This window comes from Oncorhynchus tshawytscha, linkage group LG05 (assembly GCF_018296145.1).
Source record: "Oncorhynchus tshawytscha isolate Ot180627B linkage group LG05, Otsh_v2.0, whole genome shotgun sequence".
In the NCBI taxonomy this organism is placed as follows: Eukaryota; Metazoa; Chordata; class Actinopteri; order Salmoniformes; family Salmonidae; genus Oncorhynchus; species Oncorhynchus tshawytscha.
In genome coordinates, this window is record NC_056433.1 from 4,604,757 (window position 1) to 4,621,482 (window position 16,726).

Here is a 16,726-nt window from a genome sequence, read left to right on the forward strand (position 1 = left end):
CAGAAAATATGTATTCTCTCTGTAATCTTTGTTTTCTACATCAATTATCTACCAATGAATTCAGTCTGAATACATGCCAATCCAATAAAAGTCGAAAAACAGGAGAAAAAAAAAACAGCCAAGTTCAAGTCCGTTAAAAAGGAGAGAAAGTTGAGTCAACGCAGCGCTAGCTGTCAGCTAGCCACTGTTTCCAACTGACGCTAATCTAACTAAATCACACATTCCCGGGAAATCTCAGCTCCTCTCTCCTCTCCTGTCAAAGTAAAGAGAGTTCAAAGACCAAGTGCTAAAAATAAAACCTTTTCTCTTTTTCGTTGTCCATTCAACTACATAAAGCTGGAATTGAACAGTGAGTACATTGAGTCCCAGTCTGCATCCCAAATGCACCCTATTCCATACATAGTGCACTACTTTTGACCAGGGCCCATAGAGGTGCAGGTGAAGCAGTCCCAGCGTCCCAGTCTGTAATGAAACAGCGCTTTGTGGTTCAGTAGGGAGAAAAGTAATGACTGAAGAATAGGGGAGATGGTCAGTACCACACATGTACATAACAAACCCTATCAGATTTATTGGTAACTAAGAGCAGGGACGAAATAGAAAGTTGGAAACAGGTACACTATTTTATTGAGCTGCTCAGGTCTCCCTTGTAAAACAGATCTTCAGACCTCAATGGGACTTCCTGGATAAATAAAAGTTCAATAAAAGACTACATCAACCATATCTGCATTTCTGTCGCAAACTTCCTTCAGGGTGGAAGACAGTGTCTCCCAAATCCAATGGTGAGCGAAACCCATTAAAAAGGGTAGCTCCTCTCCCGGGTCTCAGAATAAAGCTGAGGACACTCTACGTACGGATCACAGATTCAAAAAGGTTTGGAAACCACTTGGACACCTCCTGGATTTCACTCTGCAGACAAGGAACCCGTCTCCACAGCACCTATAATAGTCTATAAGACTAATTTACAACCAGCATATTGTTCTATCATTCTATAAAACTAATTACAACCAACGTATCATTCTAGAAAACTTATTAGAAACAATGTATCATTCTATCAGTCTATAAAACTAATTAGAACCAACATATCAGTCTATAAAACTAATTAGAACCAACATATCAGTCTATAAAACTCATTAGAACCAACATATCAGTCTATAAAACTCATTAGAACCAACGTATCATTCTATCAGTCTATAAAACTCATTAGAACCAACATATCAGTCTATAAAACTAATTAGAACCAACATATCAGTCTATAAAACTCATTAGAACCAACATATCAGTCTATAAAACTCATTAGAACCAACATATCAGTCTATAAAACTCATTAGAACCAACGTATCATTCTATAAAACTCATTAGAACCAACATATCATTCTATCAGTCTATAAAACTCATTAGAACCAACATATCATTCTATAAAACTCATTAGAACCAACATATCAGTCTATCAGTCTATAAAAGTCATTAGAACCAACATATCAGTCTATAAAACTCATTAGAACCAACGTATCAGTCTATAAAACTCATTAGAACCAACATATCAGTCTATAAAACTCATTGGAACCAACATATCAGTCTATAAAACTCATTGGAAACAATGTATTGTTCTATCAGTCTATAAAACTCATTAGAAACAACGTATCATTCCATAAAACTCATTAGAAACAATGTATCATTCTATAAAACTCATTAGAAACAATATTGAAACAACGCTGATCCTTAACACGTTGGCCCCTCAGGGGTGCGTGCTCAGTCCCCTCCTGTACTCCCTGTTCACTCATGACTGCACGACCAGGCACGACTCCAACACCATCATTAAGTTTGCTGATGACACAACAGTGGTAGGCCTGATCACTGACAACGACGAGAAAGCCTATAGGGAGGAGGTCAGAGACCTGGCCGTGTGGTGCAAGGACATCAACCTCTCCCTCAGCGTGTTCAAGACAAAGGAGATGATCGTGGACTACAGGAAAAAGGAGGACAGAGCACGCCCTTATTCTCATCGACGGGGCTGCAGTGGAGCAGGTTGAGAGCTTCAAGTTCCTTGGTCCAAACACACCAAGACAGTCATGAAGAGGGCACAACAAAACCTACTCCCCCTCATGAGTCTGAAAAGATTTGTCATGGGTCCTCAGATCCTCAAAAGGTTTTACAGCTGCACCATCGAGAGCATCCTGACCGGTTGCATCACTGCCTGTTATGGCAACTGCTCAGCCTCTGACCGCAAGGCACTACAGAGGGTAGTCTGGCTGATGTTGAATATGAAAAATGCCCTGTACAGATCTCAGATAGGACCTCTTAACATTAAACAATTTCATACGCTGAAGCTTGGCAGACATATTGGATTGTAATGGTTGTCAAAGATGAATGGGAATATGCTGTGTCCCTAATAGCACCCTATTCACTATGGTGGACTACTGTTAACCAGATCCCTGTGACCAGATCCCTATGACCAGATCCCTATGACCAGATCCCTTTGACCAGATCCCTATGACCAGATCCCTTTGACCAGATCCCTGTTACCAGATCCCTATGACCAGATCCCTATGACCAGATCCCTTTGACCAGATCTCTATGATCAGATCCCTATGATCAGATCCCTATGATCAGATCCCTATGACCAGATCCCTATGACCAGATCACTATGACCAGATCCCTTTGACCAGATCCCTGTTACCAGATCCCTATGACCAGATCCCTTTGACCAGATCCCTATGACCAGATCCTGTTGACCAGATCCCTGTTACCAGATCCCTATGACCAGATCCCTTTGACCAGATCCCTATGACCAGATCCCTATGAACAGATCCCTATGAACAGATCCCTATGACCAGATCCCTATGACCAGATCCCTATGACCAGATCCCTGTTACCAGATCCCTTTGACCAACTCCCTGTGGCCAGATCCCTGTTACCAGATCCCTTTGACCAGATCCCTTTGACCAGATCCCTTTGACCAGATCCCTATGACCAGATCCCTATGACCAGATCCCTATGACCAGATCCCTATGACCAGATCCCTATAATCAGATCCCTATAATCAGATCCCTATGATCAGATCCCTATAATCAGATCCCTTTGACCAACTCCCTGTGGCCAGATCCCTGTTACCAGATCCCTTTGACCAGATCCCTTTGACCAGATCCCTTTGACCAGATCCCTATGACCAGATCCCTATGACCAGATCCCTATGACCAGATCCCTATGACCAGATCCCTATAATCAGATCCCTATAATCAGATCCCTATGATCAGATCCCTATAATCAGATCCCTTTGACCAGATCCCTATAATCAGATCCCTATGACCAGATCCCTGTGCAGGCAATTTGTGTGTGTCCGTTTGGTTTATTTGTGAGAATGTACACAGTATGTGGAGGTAAACTAAGCTGTGTGTGTGTTTCCAATCCACTTGGTAATTGGGAGAATGACAATGTGAGCAACAACACCATTCTGCCGCCAGGCAGTACATGGACCATATTATATCACCATCACACCCCCAGTTCCCTCTATTCTGATCTAATGACAGTTAATAGTACCTTAGGCTCAATACTCCCTATACCCCCAGTTCCCTCTATTCTGATCTAATGACAGTTAATCATGTGTGAGTCCAACTATTATTTCAGATCAGATCACTCCAGGTTTGCCGTGTCTTTCATATCCTGGTGAGTCAGCTTCCTCTCCTAGCTGTATTGTATTGCTTGTTGAGGGGAGCGGCTGCTGCTGCTGAGCTCAAACGGGACTACATTCAAGAAGACAATCTGCTGGGTTCATTATCTTTGAAGACAATCTGCTGGGTTCATTATCTTTGAAGACAATCTGCTGGGTTCATTATCTTTGAAAGGGATCTGTTATCTTTGAAGACAATCAGCTGGGTTCATTATCTTTAAAGATAATCAGCTGGGTTCATTATCTTTGAAGATAATCAGCTGGGTTCATTATCTTTGAAGACAATCTGCTGGGTTCATTATCTTTGAAAGGGATCTGTTATCTTTGAAGACAATCAGCTGGGTTCATTATCTTTAAAGATAATCAGCTGGGTTCATTATCTTTGAAGATAATCAGCTGGGTTCAATATCTTTGAAGATAATCAGCTGGGTTCATTATCTTTGAAGATAATCTGCTGGGTTCATTATCTTTGAAGATAATCAGCTGGGTTCATTATCTTTGAAGACAATCAGCTGGGTTCATTATCTTTGAAGATAATCAGCTGGGTTCATTATCTTTGAAGATAATCAGCTGGGTTCAATATCTTTGAAGATAATCTGCTGGGTTCATTATCTTTGAAGATAATCAGCTGGGTTCATTATCTTTGAAGACAATCAGCTGGGTTCATTATCTTTGAAGACAATCAGCTGGGTTCATTATCTTTGAAGATAATCAGCTGGGTTCATTATCTTTGAAGATAATCAGCTGGGTTCAATATCTTTGAAGACAATCTGCTGGGTTCATTATCTTTGAAGACAATCAGCTGGGTTCAATATCTTTGAAGACAATCAGCTGGGTTCAATATCTTTGAAGACAATCAGCTGGGTTCAATATCTTTGAAGACAATCAGCTGGGTTGATTATCTATGAAGACAATCGGCTGGGTTCATTCTCTTTACCTAAAGACATATACTGTACTGTACATGCCAGTTATATTTTCCCTCTGGAGCTGGGCTGAAGGCTGAAGGCTGTTCCTGTTATACCATCCCTCTGGAGCTGGGCTGAAGGCTGTTCCTGTTATACCTTCCCTCTGGAGCTGTGCTGAAGGCTGTTCCTGTTATACCTTCCCTCTGGAGCTGTGCTGAAGGCTGTTCCTGTTATACCTTCCCTCTGGAGCTGGGCTGAAGGCTGTTCCTGTTATACCTTCCCTCTGGAGCTGTGCTGAAGGCTGTTCCTGTTATACCTTCCCTCTGGAGCTGTGCTGAAGGCTGTTCCTGTTATACCTTCCCTCTGGAGCTGGGCTGAAGGCTGAAGGCTGTTCCTGTTATACCTTCCACCTGGAGCTGGGCTGAAGGCTGTTCCTGTTATACCTTCCCTCTGGAGCTGGGCTGAAGGTTGTTCCTGTTATACCTTCCACATGGAGCTGGGCTGAAGGCTGAAGGCTGTTCCTGTTATACCTTCCCTCTGGAGCTGTGCTGAAGGCTGTTCCTGTTATACCTTCCCTCTGGAGCTGGGCTGAAGGCTGTTCCTGTTATACCTTCCCTCTGGAGCTGGGCTGAAGGCTGTTCCTGTTATACCTTCCCTCTGGAGCTGTGCTGAAGGCTGAAGGCTGTTCCTGTTATACCTTCCCTCTGGAGCTGGGCTGAAGGCTGAAGGCTGTTCCTGTTATACCTTCCCTCTGGAGCTGTGCTGAAGGCTGAAGGCTGTTCCTGTTATACCTTCCCTCTGGAGCTAGGCTGAAGGCTGAAGGCTGTTCCTGTTATACCTTCCCTCTGGAGCTAGGCTGAAGGCTGAAGGCTGTTCCTGTTATACCTTCCCTCTGGAGCGGTGCTGAAGGCTGAAGGCTGTTCCTGTTATACCTTCCCTCTGGAACTGTGCTGAAGGCTGTTCCTGTTATACCTTCCCTCTGGAGCTGTGCTGAAGGCTGTTCCTGTTATACCTTCCCCCTGGAGCTGTGCTGAAGGCTGTTCCTGTTATACCTTCCCTCTGGAGCTGTGCTGAAGGCTGTTCCTGTTATACCTTCCCTCTGGAGCTGTGCTGAAGGCTGTGTCTACTGTACATAGCAAGGAGCAGCCTTGTCCCTTATGGTCGCTGGTCAGGTTTGACCTTTTGGAACATTTAGAGGTCGCCTCACTCCTATTTCCTCTGACACGATCCAAGGTGACAGCTTGCTCTTCTGACCACGTGCTGTGTCCTCTCCGTACTCTCTGCCTGGGCCAGTCATAAAGATATGTCTGTCCCGGCCAGTACTGTGACCTCGACAGATGACAGCCACCAGAAAAATGGCAACAGAAAGTGCTGATTTGGTGCTTTCTTCACTTGGCTGAAGTGGGGACATGGAAGCTGGGCTTTTTCTCAATCTGTTAGGCAAGGTATGGCTATAGCATCCATGATTTCATCTGACTCTGATGAAGTATATAAAGGGCCTCATTGTCAAAAATCCTGAGGTGTCACTTTCATAACCAGGCAGTAAGGAGTCTACATATTAACTGGTGAGGAGGACAAACATAAAAATATAAGCCGCAAGAAAAGTGAGGATACATTTCGTATTTGTTTACGACTTTGAATTAAGACAAAATAAAGTCAAAAAGCGAGCAACCAGGGTAAGTTGCTGTACGATAGTTATCTTAGTATTGTTAAATGTGTGAGGTGAAATAGTGGTGAGAATACCATGTGTAACGGATGTGAAACGGCTAGCTTAGTTAGCGGTGGTGCTGGTGTAACGGATGTGAAACGGCTAGCTTAGTTAGCGGTGGTGCTGGTGTAACGGATGTGAAACGGCTAGCTTAGTTAGCGGTGGTGCTGGTGTAACGGATGTGAAACGGCTAGCTTAGTTAGCGGTGGTGCTGGTGTAACGGATGTGAAACGGCTAGCTTAGTTAGCGGTGGTGCTGGTGTAACGGATGTGAAACGGCTAGCTTAGTTAGCGGTGGTGCTGGTGTAACGGATGTGAAACGGCTAGCTTAGTTAGCGGTGGTGCTGGTGTAACGGATGTGAAACGGCTAGCTTAGTTAGCGGTGGTGCTGGTGTAACGGATGTGAAACGGCTAGCTTAGTTAGCGGTGGTGCTGGTGTAACGGATGTGAAACGGCTAGCTTAGTTAGCGGTGGTGCTGGTGTAACGGATGTGAAACGGCTAGCTTAGTTAGCGGTGGTGCTGGTGCTCTGAGACCTTGAAGTAGTAGTTATTTTGTGGAGTGATGGGTAACGATGCTTCGTGGGTGACTGTTGTTGATGTGTGCAGAGGGTCCCTGGTCCGCGCCCAGGTAATGGGCGAGGGGACGGTCTAAAGTTATACTGTTACACATGCATAAAGTAAATGTCATGTTTTTTTCCTTTTCCGTCTTAAGAAGAACAGTCCACACAACACCAGTGTACTATCTGCTGGTAAATCAGCTGAGATTAAAGTGGAACCGACAGTGTTTTAAGCAACATGAAATCTTATTCAAATCTGTTCATATAAACCCCCCGGAAGAATATGACACTATTTTTATTTTATTTTTTTATTTTTTTATTTTTTTAAAGTGAGCACTTTAAGATATGGTCATTTTCACATTATCATGAATTCATAGAATGTTTGGGAATGACTTAAAACTAAGACATTTGTAAAAAATTATATAGCAATATAGAGTGGGAAAACGGCCGTGTGATTGGACAATTAATATATACTGCAGTGAATAAAACATCTGTCTCGTCCAGGACCGGAGACTGTGCAGACCGGTGCGCCATAGCCAATCAGAGGCCTATATGCAAATAAGGCATATTTGCCTATATGCAAATACAGTAGACCTATATGCAAATAAGCCATTTGCCACACGGGCCTGCCATCATCCACTTTGAACTTGACCGTGTGTTTACAGGCAGTAGCATCATCACGATGTTAGATCATTAGCAAAAAAAAAGCCGCATGAATGGATTTGTGTAAATATGTAAATACCAGGGGAGTCCTCTTACATTTGGGAACTTCACAGTCCTATCAATCAAACAAACATGGAAAGGTAGGCTCTCTCTCTCCCTCAGTTGCCTATGCACATCAACAAAAACAAAGTCAACAACTAATGCTAACCAAAACCTAACAAGGGAACGTTAGATAAAACCCTCTCAAACTTGTTCAGCTAGTTGACCGTCACAAATTGCACTGACAAAAGATGGGGAATAGTAGCCTGCTCGTCTTCTGCAGCTTGCCTACCAATCCATGTTTGTTCCGCAACCCACGTTATGACAACGTCATGGGAACTTGCCTGCCTGCCAGCCCATTTGATCGATACCAAAGGAATTTGATTGACAACTAAGAGATATGCTAACTGTCCAAGTTCAGCATAGCTAGTTGCCTAGCTAGCAAACCGATTCACATTTCTTGCTAGCTAAGCAAATGGCATCTGCCTCTAGCTGTAGCCACTGAAAAACGATGAAGGGAAAAAAGTTGGTCCCTCACCTACTCAACCAATGACGTGCCATCCTCCCAGCAGATAGATAGATAGCTAACTGTAGGCTCTGTGTTTTTAGCTTGCTAAATAAATAGCTAACTACATAAATAGATACGCTAGCCCAGGGGTGTCAAACTCAATCAACGCACGGGCCATATATATATATATATATATATATATTTATTTATTTATTTTCACAGGACAGACATTTGTTTTTACAGAAAAACGTGCAACTCAGTCCAGTGTCTGTGTTCTTTTGCCCATCTTAATCTTTTATTTTTATTGGCCAGTCTGAGATTTATTGGCCAGCCTTTTTTTTTTTGCAACTCTGCCTAGATGGCCAGCATCCCGGCTTTGCCTCTTCACTGTTGACGTTGAGACTGGTGTTTTGTGGGTACTCTTTAATGAAGCTGCCAGTTGAGGACTTGTGAGGCGTCTGTTTCTCAAACTAGACACTCTAATGTACTTGTCCTCTTGCTCAGTTGTGCACCGGGGCCTCCCACTCCTCTTTCTATTGGAGGAAATACGTTTCAGGCTTGTGAGGACGTGTTTGCTGGCCTCATAAATGCTACCCAGCTAGCTAATATTTAAAGGAATAAATAGTTATACTAACCCATTTGCAATCCCTTTAGCGTTGCTTGCTGGCTAGCTACAGAGGTTAGATGGCTAGTTAGCTACAGTACAGTAGTTAGCTACTGCCATCAGTCGTTGTTGTGTTATCATATTTAGCCTATTCCACCATTTGTAGAATGCATAGTGGCATTTGAATATAGTGTGGGGAAAAAGGGACTCCGGACACACTGTGTACACGGTAGACACATGTAAATGTAGGTGTAGATGCATGACGCATTCATAATTCCATAAGAACTCTGATCAGAATACTAAATCTACATGAACTGTCAAGTCTAGACACGGCCATTTATACTCATTTCTGTGTCCTATTCAGTTGTGCACCGGGGCCTCCCACTCCACTTTTTTTTGCTATTTGGGCCTTGAGTTTGACACATGTACACTAGTCTATTATCCATGTTATGACTGACTTGTGACCATTGCTAGGTTGATTGTATTGACATTCCCAGCCTTAGTTACATTCATCTGTTTTTTTGTCCAGAATATTGAGTCATTGAAACTGAAACAGTTGCATCCTGAATAGAGGCAGCAAACAAAGTAACAGGCCAGCTGTGATTTACAACCTGATAGCAAATGTTTTTTGGACTAACAAGAAATATATTGGTGAATTATATTAATCATGCATTGAACTGCATTCATCTAGTCTGCCAACAATGCCTTACTGTACTGTCATGGATTTATTTTAATTTTAATCAAATATAACCTATTTTTATAAAAGTTGGTTTTGAAGCATAAACTGGTAATGTGATACCTTTCCTGTATTTTCACAGGCACTGGCCAGTCGGTGAAAATACCTCTCTGCTGAAGAGGAGCAGTGATTTCCAGGGGCAAACTGAAGACATGATGTCTGATGTGGAGACAGACCCAGTGGACCCCGATGGACTTTTTTTAGTAACCTCCTCACCCTGGCGCTCCTCTGAAGTTTGAGGAAATGATTGTGTCAGCAGACCGGAGAAGAATAGCGAACAGGGAGGAAAAAAAAGCGCCATCAGAATGAGAAAAAAGAAACGGAGCAGCCGTCCACCGCAGCCCTATCTGATTGTGCTCATTAGAGACTATTTTCACTGACTCTTCACACCTGCTTCTGAATACCTTTTTTGCCACGACTCCCACCATTACATACATGACTATATGACTCATCACACACTGCTGCTACTGTTTATTATCTATCCTGCTGCCTAGTCACTTTATACCTACCTATAGGTTATACAGTGTCTTTACCCCTGGACTTATTACACATTTTGTTGTGTTGCAGCCTGAAATATTTTTATATTATATTATATATTTACATTATATTATATTATTATTATATTATATTTTTTCTCTCATCCATCTACACACAATACCCCATAATGACATCACAAAACCCCATAATGACATCACAATACCCCATAATGACATCACAAAATCCCATAATGACATCACAATACCCCATAATGACATCACAATACCCCATAATGACATCACAAAACCCCATAATGACATCACAATACCCCATAATGACATCACAAAACCCCATAATGACATCACAATACCCCATAATGACATCACAATACCCCATAATGACATCACAATACCCCATAATGACAAAGTGAAAACATTCTAGAACATTTTTTTATACAGAAATAACCAATTTACATAAGTATTCACACCTCTGAGTCAATAAGTACATGTTAGAATCCCATTTGGCATCGATTACAGCTGCCAGTCTTTCTGGGTACGTCTCTAGGAGCTTTGCACACCTGGATTGTACAATATTTGTTATATTCTGTTTATTTTTTATCCTATATTTATTGAGATTTCTATTTTACATAAGTATTTACACCCCTTTGCTATGACACTCCAAATTGAGCTCAGGTGCCTCCAATTTCCTTTGGTCATCTTTGAAATGTCACTACAACTTGATTAGAGTCCACCTGTGGCCAATTCAATTGTTTGGACATTATTTAGAAAGAAACACACCTGTTTATATAAGGTCCCACAGTTAACAGACCACATCAGAGCAAAAACTATACCATGAAGTCCCAGGAACTTGGCCTGATGAAACAAAAATGTAACGCTTTGGCCTGAATGCAAAGAGCGCTATGTCTGGAGAAAACCAGGCACAGCTCATCACCTGTCTAACACCATCCCTACCGTGAAGCATGGTGGTGGCAGCGTCATGCTATGGGAATGCTTTTCAGCAGCAGGGATCGAGAGACTGGTAAGGATAGAGGGAACAAAGAAGGGAGCCAAATACAGGCAAATCCTAGATGAGAACCTGCTTCAGAGTGCAAACGACCTTAGACTGGGTGGGCAAAGATTTACGTTCCAACAGGACAACAACCCAAAGCATTACAGTGAAAGCAACACTTTGTCCTTGGGTAGGGCCAGCCAAAGGCCAGACTTGAATCCCATGGAAAATCTGTGGAAAGACTTGAAGATTGCTGTTCACTGCCGCTCCCCATCTAACTTAACAGAGCTTGAGAAAATCTGCAAGGAAGAATGGGAGCAAATCCACAAATCCAGATGTACAAAGATGATACAGACATACCCAAGATGACTCAAAGCTGATACAAACAAACCCAAGATGACTCAAAGCTGATACAGACGTACCCAAGACAACTCAAAGCTCTGCTGCCAATGACTGGAATGAATTGCAAAAATCTCTAAAGCTGGAGTCTTATATCTGCCTCTCTAACTTTAAGCATCAGCTGTCAGAGCAGCTTACCGATCACTGTCCCTATACATAGCCCATCTGTAAATAGCACACCCAACTACCTCATCCCCATATTATTACTTACCCTCTTGCTCTTTTGCACCCCAGTATCTCTACTTGCACATCATCATCTGCACATTTATCACTCCAGTATTAATGCTAAATTGTAATTATTTTCGCCTCTAGGGCCTATTTATTGCTTTTACCTCCCTACTCTTCTACATTTGCACACACACTGTACATATATTTTTCTATTTTTATTTTATTTTGTGTTATTGACTGTGCGTTTGTTTATGTGTAACTCTGTGTTGTTGTTTTTGTAGCACTGCTTTGCTTTATTCTTGGCCAGGTCGCAGTTGTAAAATGAGAACTTGTTCTCAACTGGCCGACCTGGTTAAATAAAGGTCAAATAAATCAATAAAAAATGTAAAAGCTGTAATCGCCGCCAAAAGGTGCTTCTAGAAAGTATTCAGGGATGTGAATACTGTACAGGACCTTCAGAAAGTATTGACTCAGGGATGTGAATACTGTACAGGACCTTCAGAAAGTATTGACTCAGGGATGTGAATACTGTACAGGGCCTTCAGAAAGTATTGACTCAGGGATTTGAATACTGTACAGGGCCTTCAGAAAGTATTGACTCAGGGATGTGAATACTGTACAGGACCTTCAGAAAGTATTGACTCAGGGATGTGAATACTGTACAGGACCTTCAGAAAGTATTGACTCAGAGATGTGAATACTGTACAGGGCCTTCAGAAAGTATTCACACCCCTTGACTTGTTTCACATGTTTTATTTAATTTTTTATTTCACCTTTATTTAACCAGGTAGGCTAGTTGAGAACAAGTTCTCATTTGCAACTGCGACCTGGCCAAGATAAAGCGTAGCAATTCGACACAAACAACAACAGAGTTACACATAAACAAAACATACAGTCAATAATACAGTAGAACAAAAGAAAACAAAAAGTCTATATACAGTGAGTGCAAATGAGGTAAGTTAAGGAAATAAATAGGCCATGGTGACGAAGTAATTACAATATAGCAATTAAACACTGGAATGGTAGATTGGCAGAAGATGAATGTGCAAGTAGAGATACTGGGGTGCAAAGGAGCAAGATAAATAAATACCAGTATGGGGATGAGGTAGATAGATGGGCTGTTTATAGATGGGCTATGTACAGGTGCAGTGATCTGTGAGCTGCTCTGACAGCTGGTCCTTGAAGCTGATCACTGCACCTGTACATTTTGTTGTGTTACATCCTGAATTTGTGTCACTGGCCCACGCACACCCACACACCCGCACACTCACACACCCCCACACACACACACACCCCACCCCTCACCCACACACCCACACACACACACACGCACAGACCCACACACACACACAGACCCACACACACACACACCCACACAATACCCCATAATGTCAAAGTGGAATTATGTTTAGACTTTTTTATTTTTATTTTTTACAAATGTATTAAAAATGAAAAGCTGACATGTCTTGAGTCAGTAAGTATTCAACTGCTTTTTTTATAGCAAGCCTAAATAAGTTCAGGAGTACAACAGTGCTTACCTAGTCACATAATTGGCATGGACTCAATAATAGTGTTAAACATGATTAAATGACTACCTCATCTTCTGTCTATAACATGAGCCGCTCAGTATATGTAGATAATCCTTGTTACTGCGTTTTTTTTTTAAAGATATTAAATATTTATGGCTAATGTTATCTTTTCAGATGATGCTTATCCAGACACACTTGTTAAATTGATGGGTCATGTGAAGGAAATGCTACAACCACCCTGCAGCCACATCTTGCTAAGTGGATGGGTCACTATTGTCTAGACATGTACACAGGTTTATGAAATACAACAGATGGCCATAATCACCCCCAGATACATCTGGCTAACTTGATGGGTCATGTAATCATCTGAGTCTTTTGTTTAGACATGTAGCTACCTAGTTAAACAATGAACCACAATCCCAGACCATAGCTACAGTACAACCAGATTGTCATAGCTAGCCACCATGCATGAAATGCTGTAGAATAAATCTGCAGGTAGCTAAAGCTAACCAACTAGGTTCAATGTTAGCTAGCTAGATAACATTAGACTATAACTAGCCATGCAAATGGCTTTCTGAGATACAAATAATATTACTGCACAGATCATACATAAAACGTTAGCTGGCGACCCAGCAAGCTAACGTTCGCTAGCTAGTTAACGGTACACTTTCACTTGCAATGAAAATGACTTTCTGACAAAATTAGAAACTTATAATATTTGAAAATGTAAGCTAGACTCTTATCCATATACATGGATGAACACTTCTCAGCAGACTGGAACCATTTAATTCAGTTTTGTTTGTAGCTACATCTTGTTTGTGCCAGCGTTGTGTCAAGTCACTCCGGTTCACACTGACCGTGGCGTGGGCAGAAAGTAGCCCATCACTTTTCCCAACAGATTTGTCGATTGATGCCCTGAATTTAGCAGGCTCTATGTTGTTGAGAAAAGTATCAAAACCTTTGTATTTCTCTATGGCTAACTTCATATCTTTCAAAACCCGACGAGGTAGAAAGAACTCTCAACACATACTGAGCAACTCACATTATAGACAGAATCATGCTACATGCCAGACCAATCCAAACTCATCTCCCGGCATATCCAGCCCGCTCATTATCTCAGCCAATCATGGCTAGTGGAAAGGTTCCTGTATTTTTCCGTGGCTAAACCAACTTGGCTCGTAATTTAACAAAGGTATTGGTATTAATGGATGGAATAGAAATTTGTTATAAAAGTTCACATGTCCCAAAAGGAATTTATTTTTCCACATTTTGATGTGTAACAGCCTGAATTTAAAATGATTTTTTTGTCACCGGGCTACACACATCCCATAATGTCAAAGTGGAATTATGTTTTTTCAAATGTTCAGAAATTAATAAAAAATGACAAGCTGAAATGTCTTCAGACAATAAGTATTCAACCCCTTTGTTATGGTGGTGGTGTTGCCTAAATAAATTCAGGAGTAAACATGTGTTTAACAAGTCACATAATAAGTTGCATGGACTCACTGTGTGCAATAATAGATACAGGCATCAATTTGACAGAGCAAAGAATCATTTAGAAAATAATAATTGTTGTACAATCCAGGTGTGCAAAGCTCTTAGTGACTGACCCAGAAAGACTCACAGCTCTTAGTGACTGACCCAGAAAGACTCACAGCTCTTAGTGACTGACCCAGAAAGACTCACAGCTCTTAGAGTCTTACCCAGATAGACTCACAGCTCTTAGTCTTACCCAGAAAGACTCACAGCTCTTAGAGTCTTACCCAGAAAGACTCACAGCTCTTAGAGTCTTACCCAGAAAGACTCACAGCTCTTAGAGTCTTACCCAGAAAGACTCACAGCTCTTAGAGACTTACCCAGAAAGACTCACAGCTCTTAGAGACGTACCCAGAAAGACTCACAGCTCTTAGAGACTTACCCAGAAAGACTCACAGCTCTTAGAGTCTTACCCAGAAAGACTCACAGCTCTTAGAGTCTTACCCAGAAAGACTCACAGCTCTTAGAGTCTTACCCAGAAAGACTCACAGCTCTTAGAGACGTACCCAGAAAGACTCACAGCTCTTAGAGACGTACCCAGAAAGACTCACAGCTCTTAGAGACTTACCCAGAAAGACTCACCCCTGTAATTGCTGCCAAAGATGCTTCTAAAGAGTATTGACTCAGGGGTGTGAATACTTATGTAAATTAGATATTTCTGTATTATATATTTTTTAAATGAGCAAAAAATGTCTAAAAAACATGTTTTCACTTTGTCATTAATGGGGTATTGTGTGTAAATCGGTGAGAGAGAAAAAACAACATCTATTTAATTTGAATGTGGGTTGTAAACACAACAAAATGTGAAAATAAGTCGAGGGGTATGAATACTCTCTTACGGTTGCTTACATGCTTTAAACAACGGATTCATCACACATGAGCCGACAATGGGGCTTTCACTATGGGAACGGTGGAATTAGGTAACCCAAGTCATTGGGACACCATTAGGACATGTGAAATGTGGCCAAGTTCCCTGGTGCACTCGGGCAGAAAAAAGAAAAGAAAGCAATAGGTGTTGAATTGATAATGTGGAATTAAAAACGTTATACTATTGCTATTCACGACTGTATAGCCACACTTACAACCTATTATTTTACATCACACCTCATAATTGAACTGTTCTTCACTTCCTATACCAACAAGAGAGGTGAGAATAGAACGGCAGCTACATAAATCGCCTATTGTCAGCGCTTTCCTTTCCCTAGTCTCGTTGCATTGCGCTGTCGTGTTACCATTTCTGCGCAACGATATAACTACATCCTGTAGACATGAATACTACACTTACTGTCGTGCTTGGAGGTGCCCCATGTGTGCCGCGGAACTCCGGGACTCTTGATAATCGCTCTTCCAGCTGATTTCAGAGCATCCATGCTTTAGGTGTGTCTCTGACAGTAGCCTAACCCAGCGTAGCAGGCGTAAAATAAACTCTGACAGCGGTAAGTGGATAGCCTACTTTAACCTGTGCTTGCTTTGGCTCCGAAACATAAACAGTAGACTAGTAGCCAGCCTACATACAATAGTCGAGTACGAGTGAGTGATGCGCGGAATGAACTGCTCGGGTATAGGATTTGTGCGGCGTTCACATCCAGTCGGAACTAGGAAACTCAGATAACTCAGAATTGCTGATTCGTTGAACGCGGCACGTGTATAACTACAAACATTTAGCATGTCAGAAATGTCCGTGTTTCCTAGTTCCGACCAACTCCCGTTGTCTGAAACAAGGGTCTAGTGAAAGCATGGGCAACGCAGCCTCCATTTAACCCCGTTGCTTTTCGGTAGGCTACTGCTGAACCGAGGAACGACGGAACATAGGGGGCGGTCACGAATGAAATGTGTGCCACACCCATTTCTGGAGGGATGCTACATTGGATGCGGGCGGGGTAAACCTATGCGCAAAATACATCGTGTACATCATCTAGCTCAGAGATGGGTAACTGCACCGCGCGTTTTAAAGGCCCCGGGATCAAATCAAATCAGTCAGGTCTCAAATTACTGCTAGAATAGTATAATACACAAGGGACCATTTCAAAATGTAGTTGTGCTTCAGCAGTTTCTCTTGTTAGGTCAAAAGTGGTGTAAAGTACATAAGTAAAAATACTTTAAAGTACTACTTAAGTAGTTTTTGGAGGTATCTATACTTTACTATTACATTTTTTTTACTACTTTTACATCACTTACATTCATAAAGAAAATAATGTACTTTTTACCCCATACATTTTCCC

General features: G+C 41.8%; 1 protein-coding gene across 1 annotated transcript in view; it reads right to left on the bottom strand.

Annotated features, from left to right (window-relative positions):
- The window catches only part of LOC112249813 (low density lipoprotein receptor adapter protein 1-like), a 68,578-nt gene extending 52,306 nt beyond the window's left edge, over nucleotides 1-16,272 (bottom strand). The window contains exon 1 of the mRNA XM_042321822.1: nucleotides 15,790-16,272. Coding sequence (XP_042177756.1) covers nucleotides 15,790-15,874 — 85 coding nt within the window. The 5' untranslated portion in view covers nucleotides 15,875-16,272. The remainder of the gene's footprint in view (nucleotides 1-15,789) is intronic.
- Nucleotides 16,273-16,726: the final 454 nt, after the last annotated feature.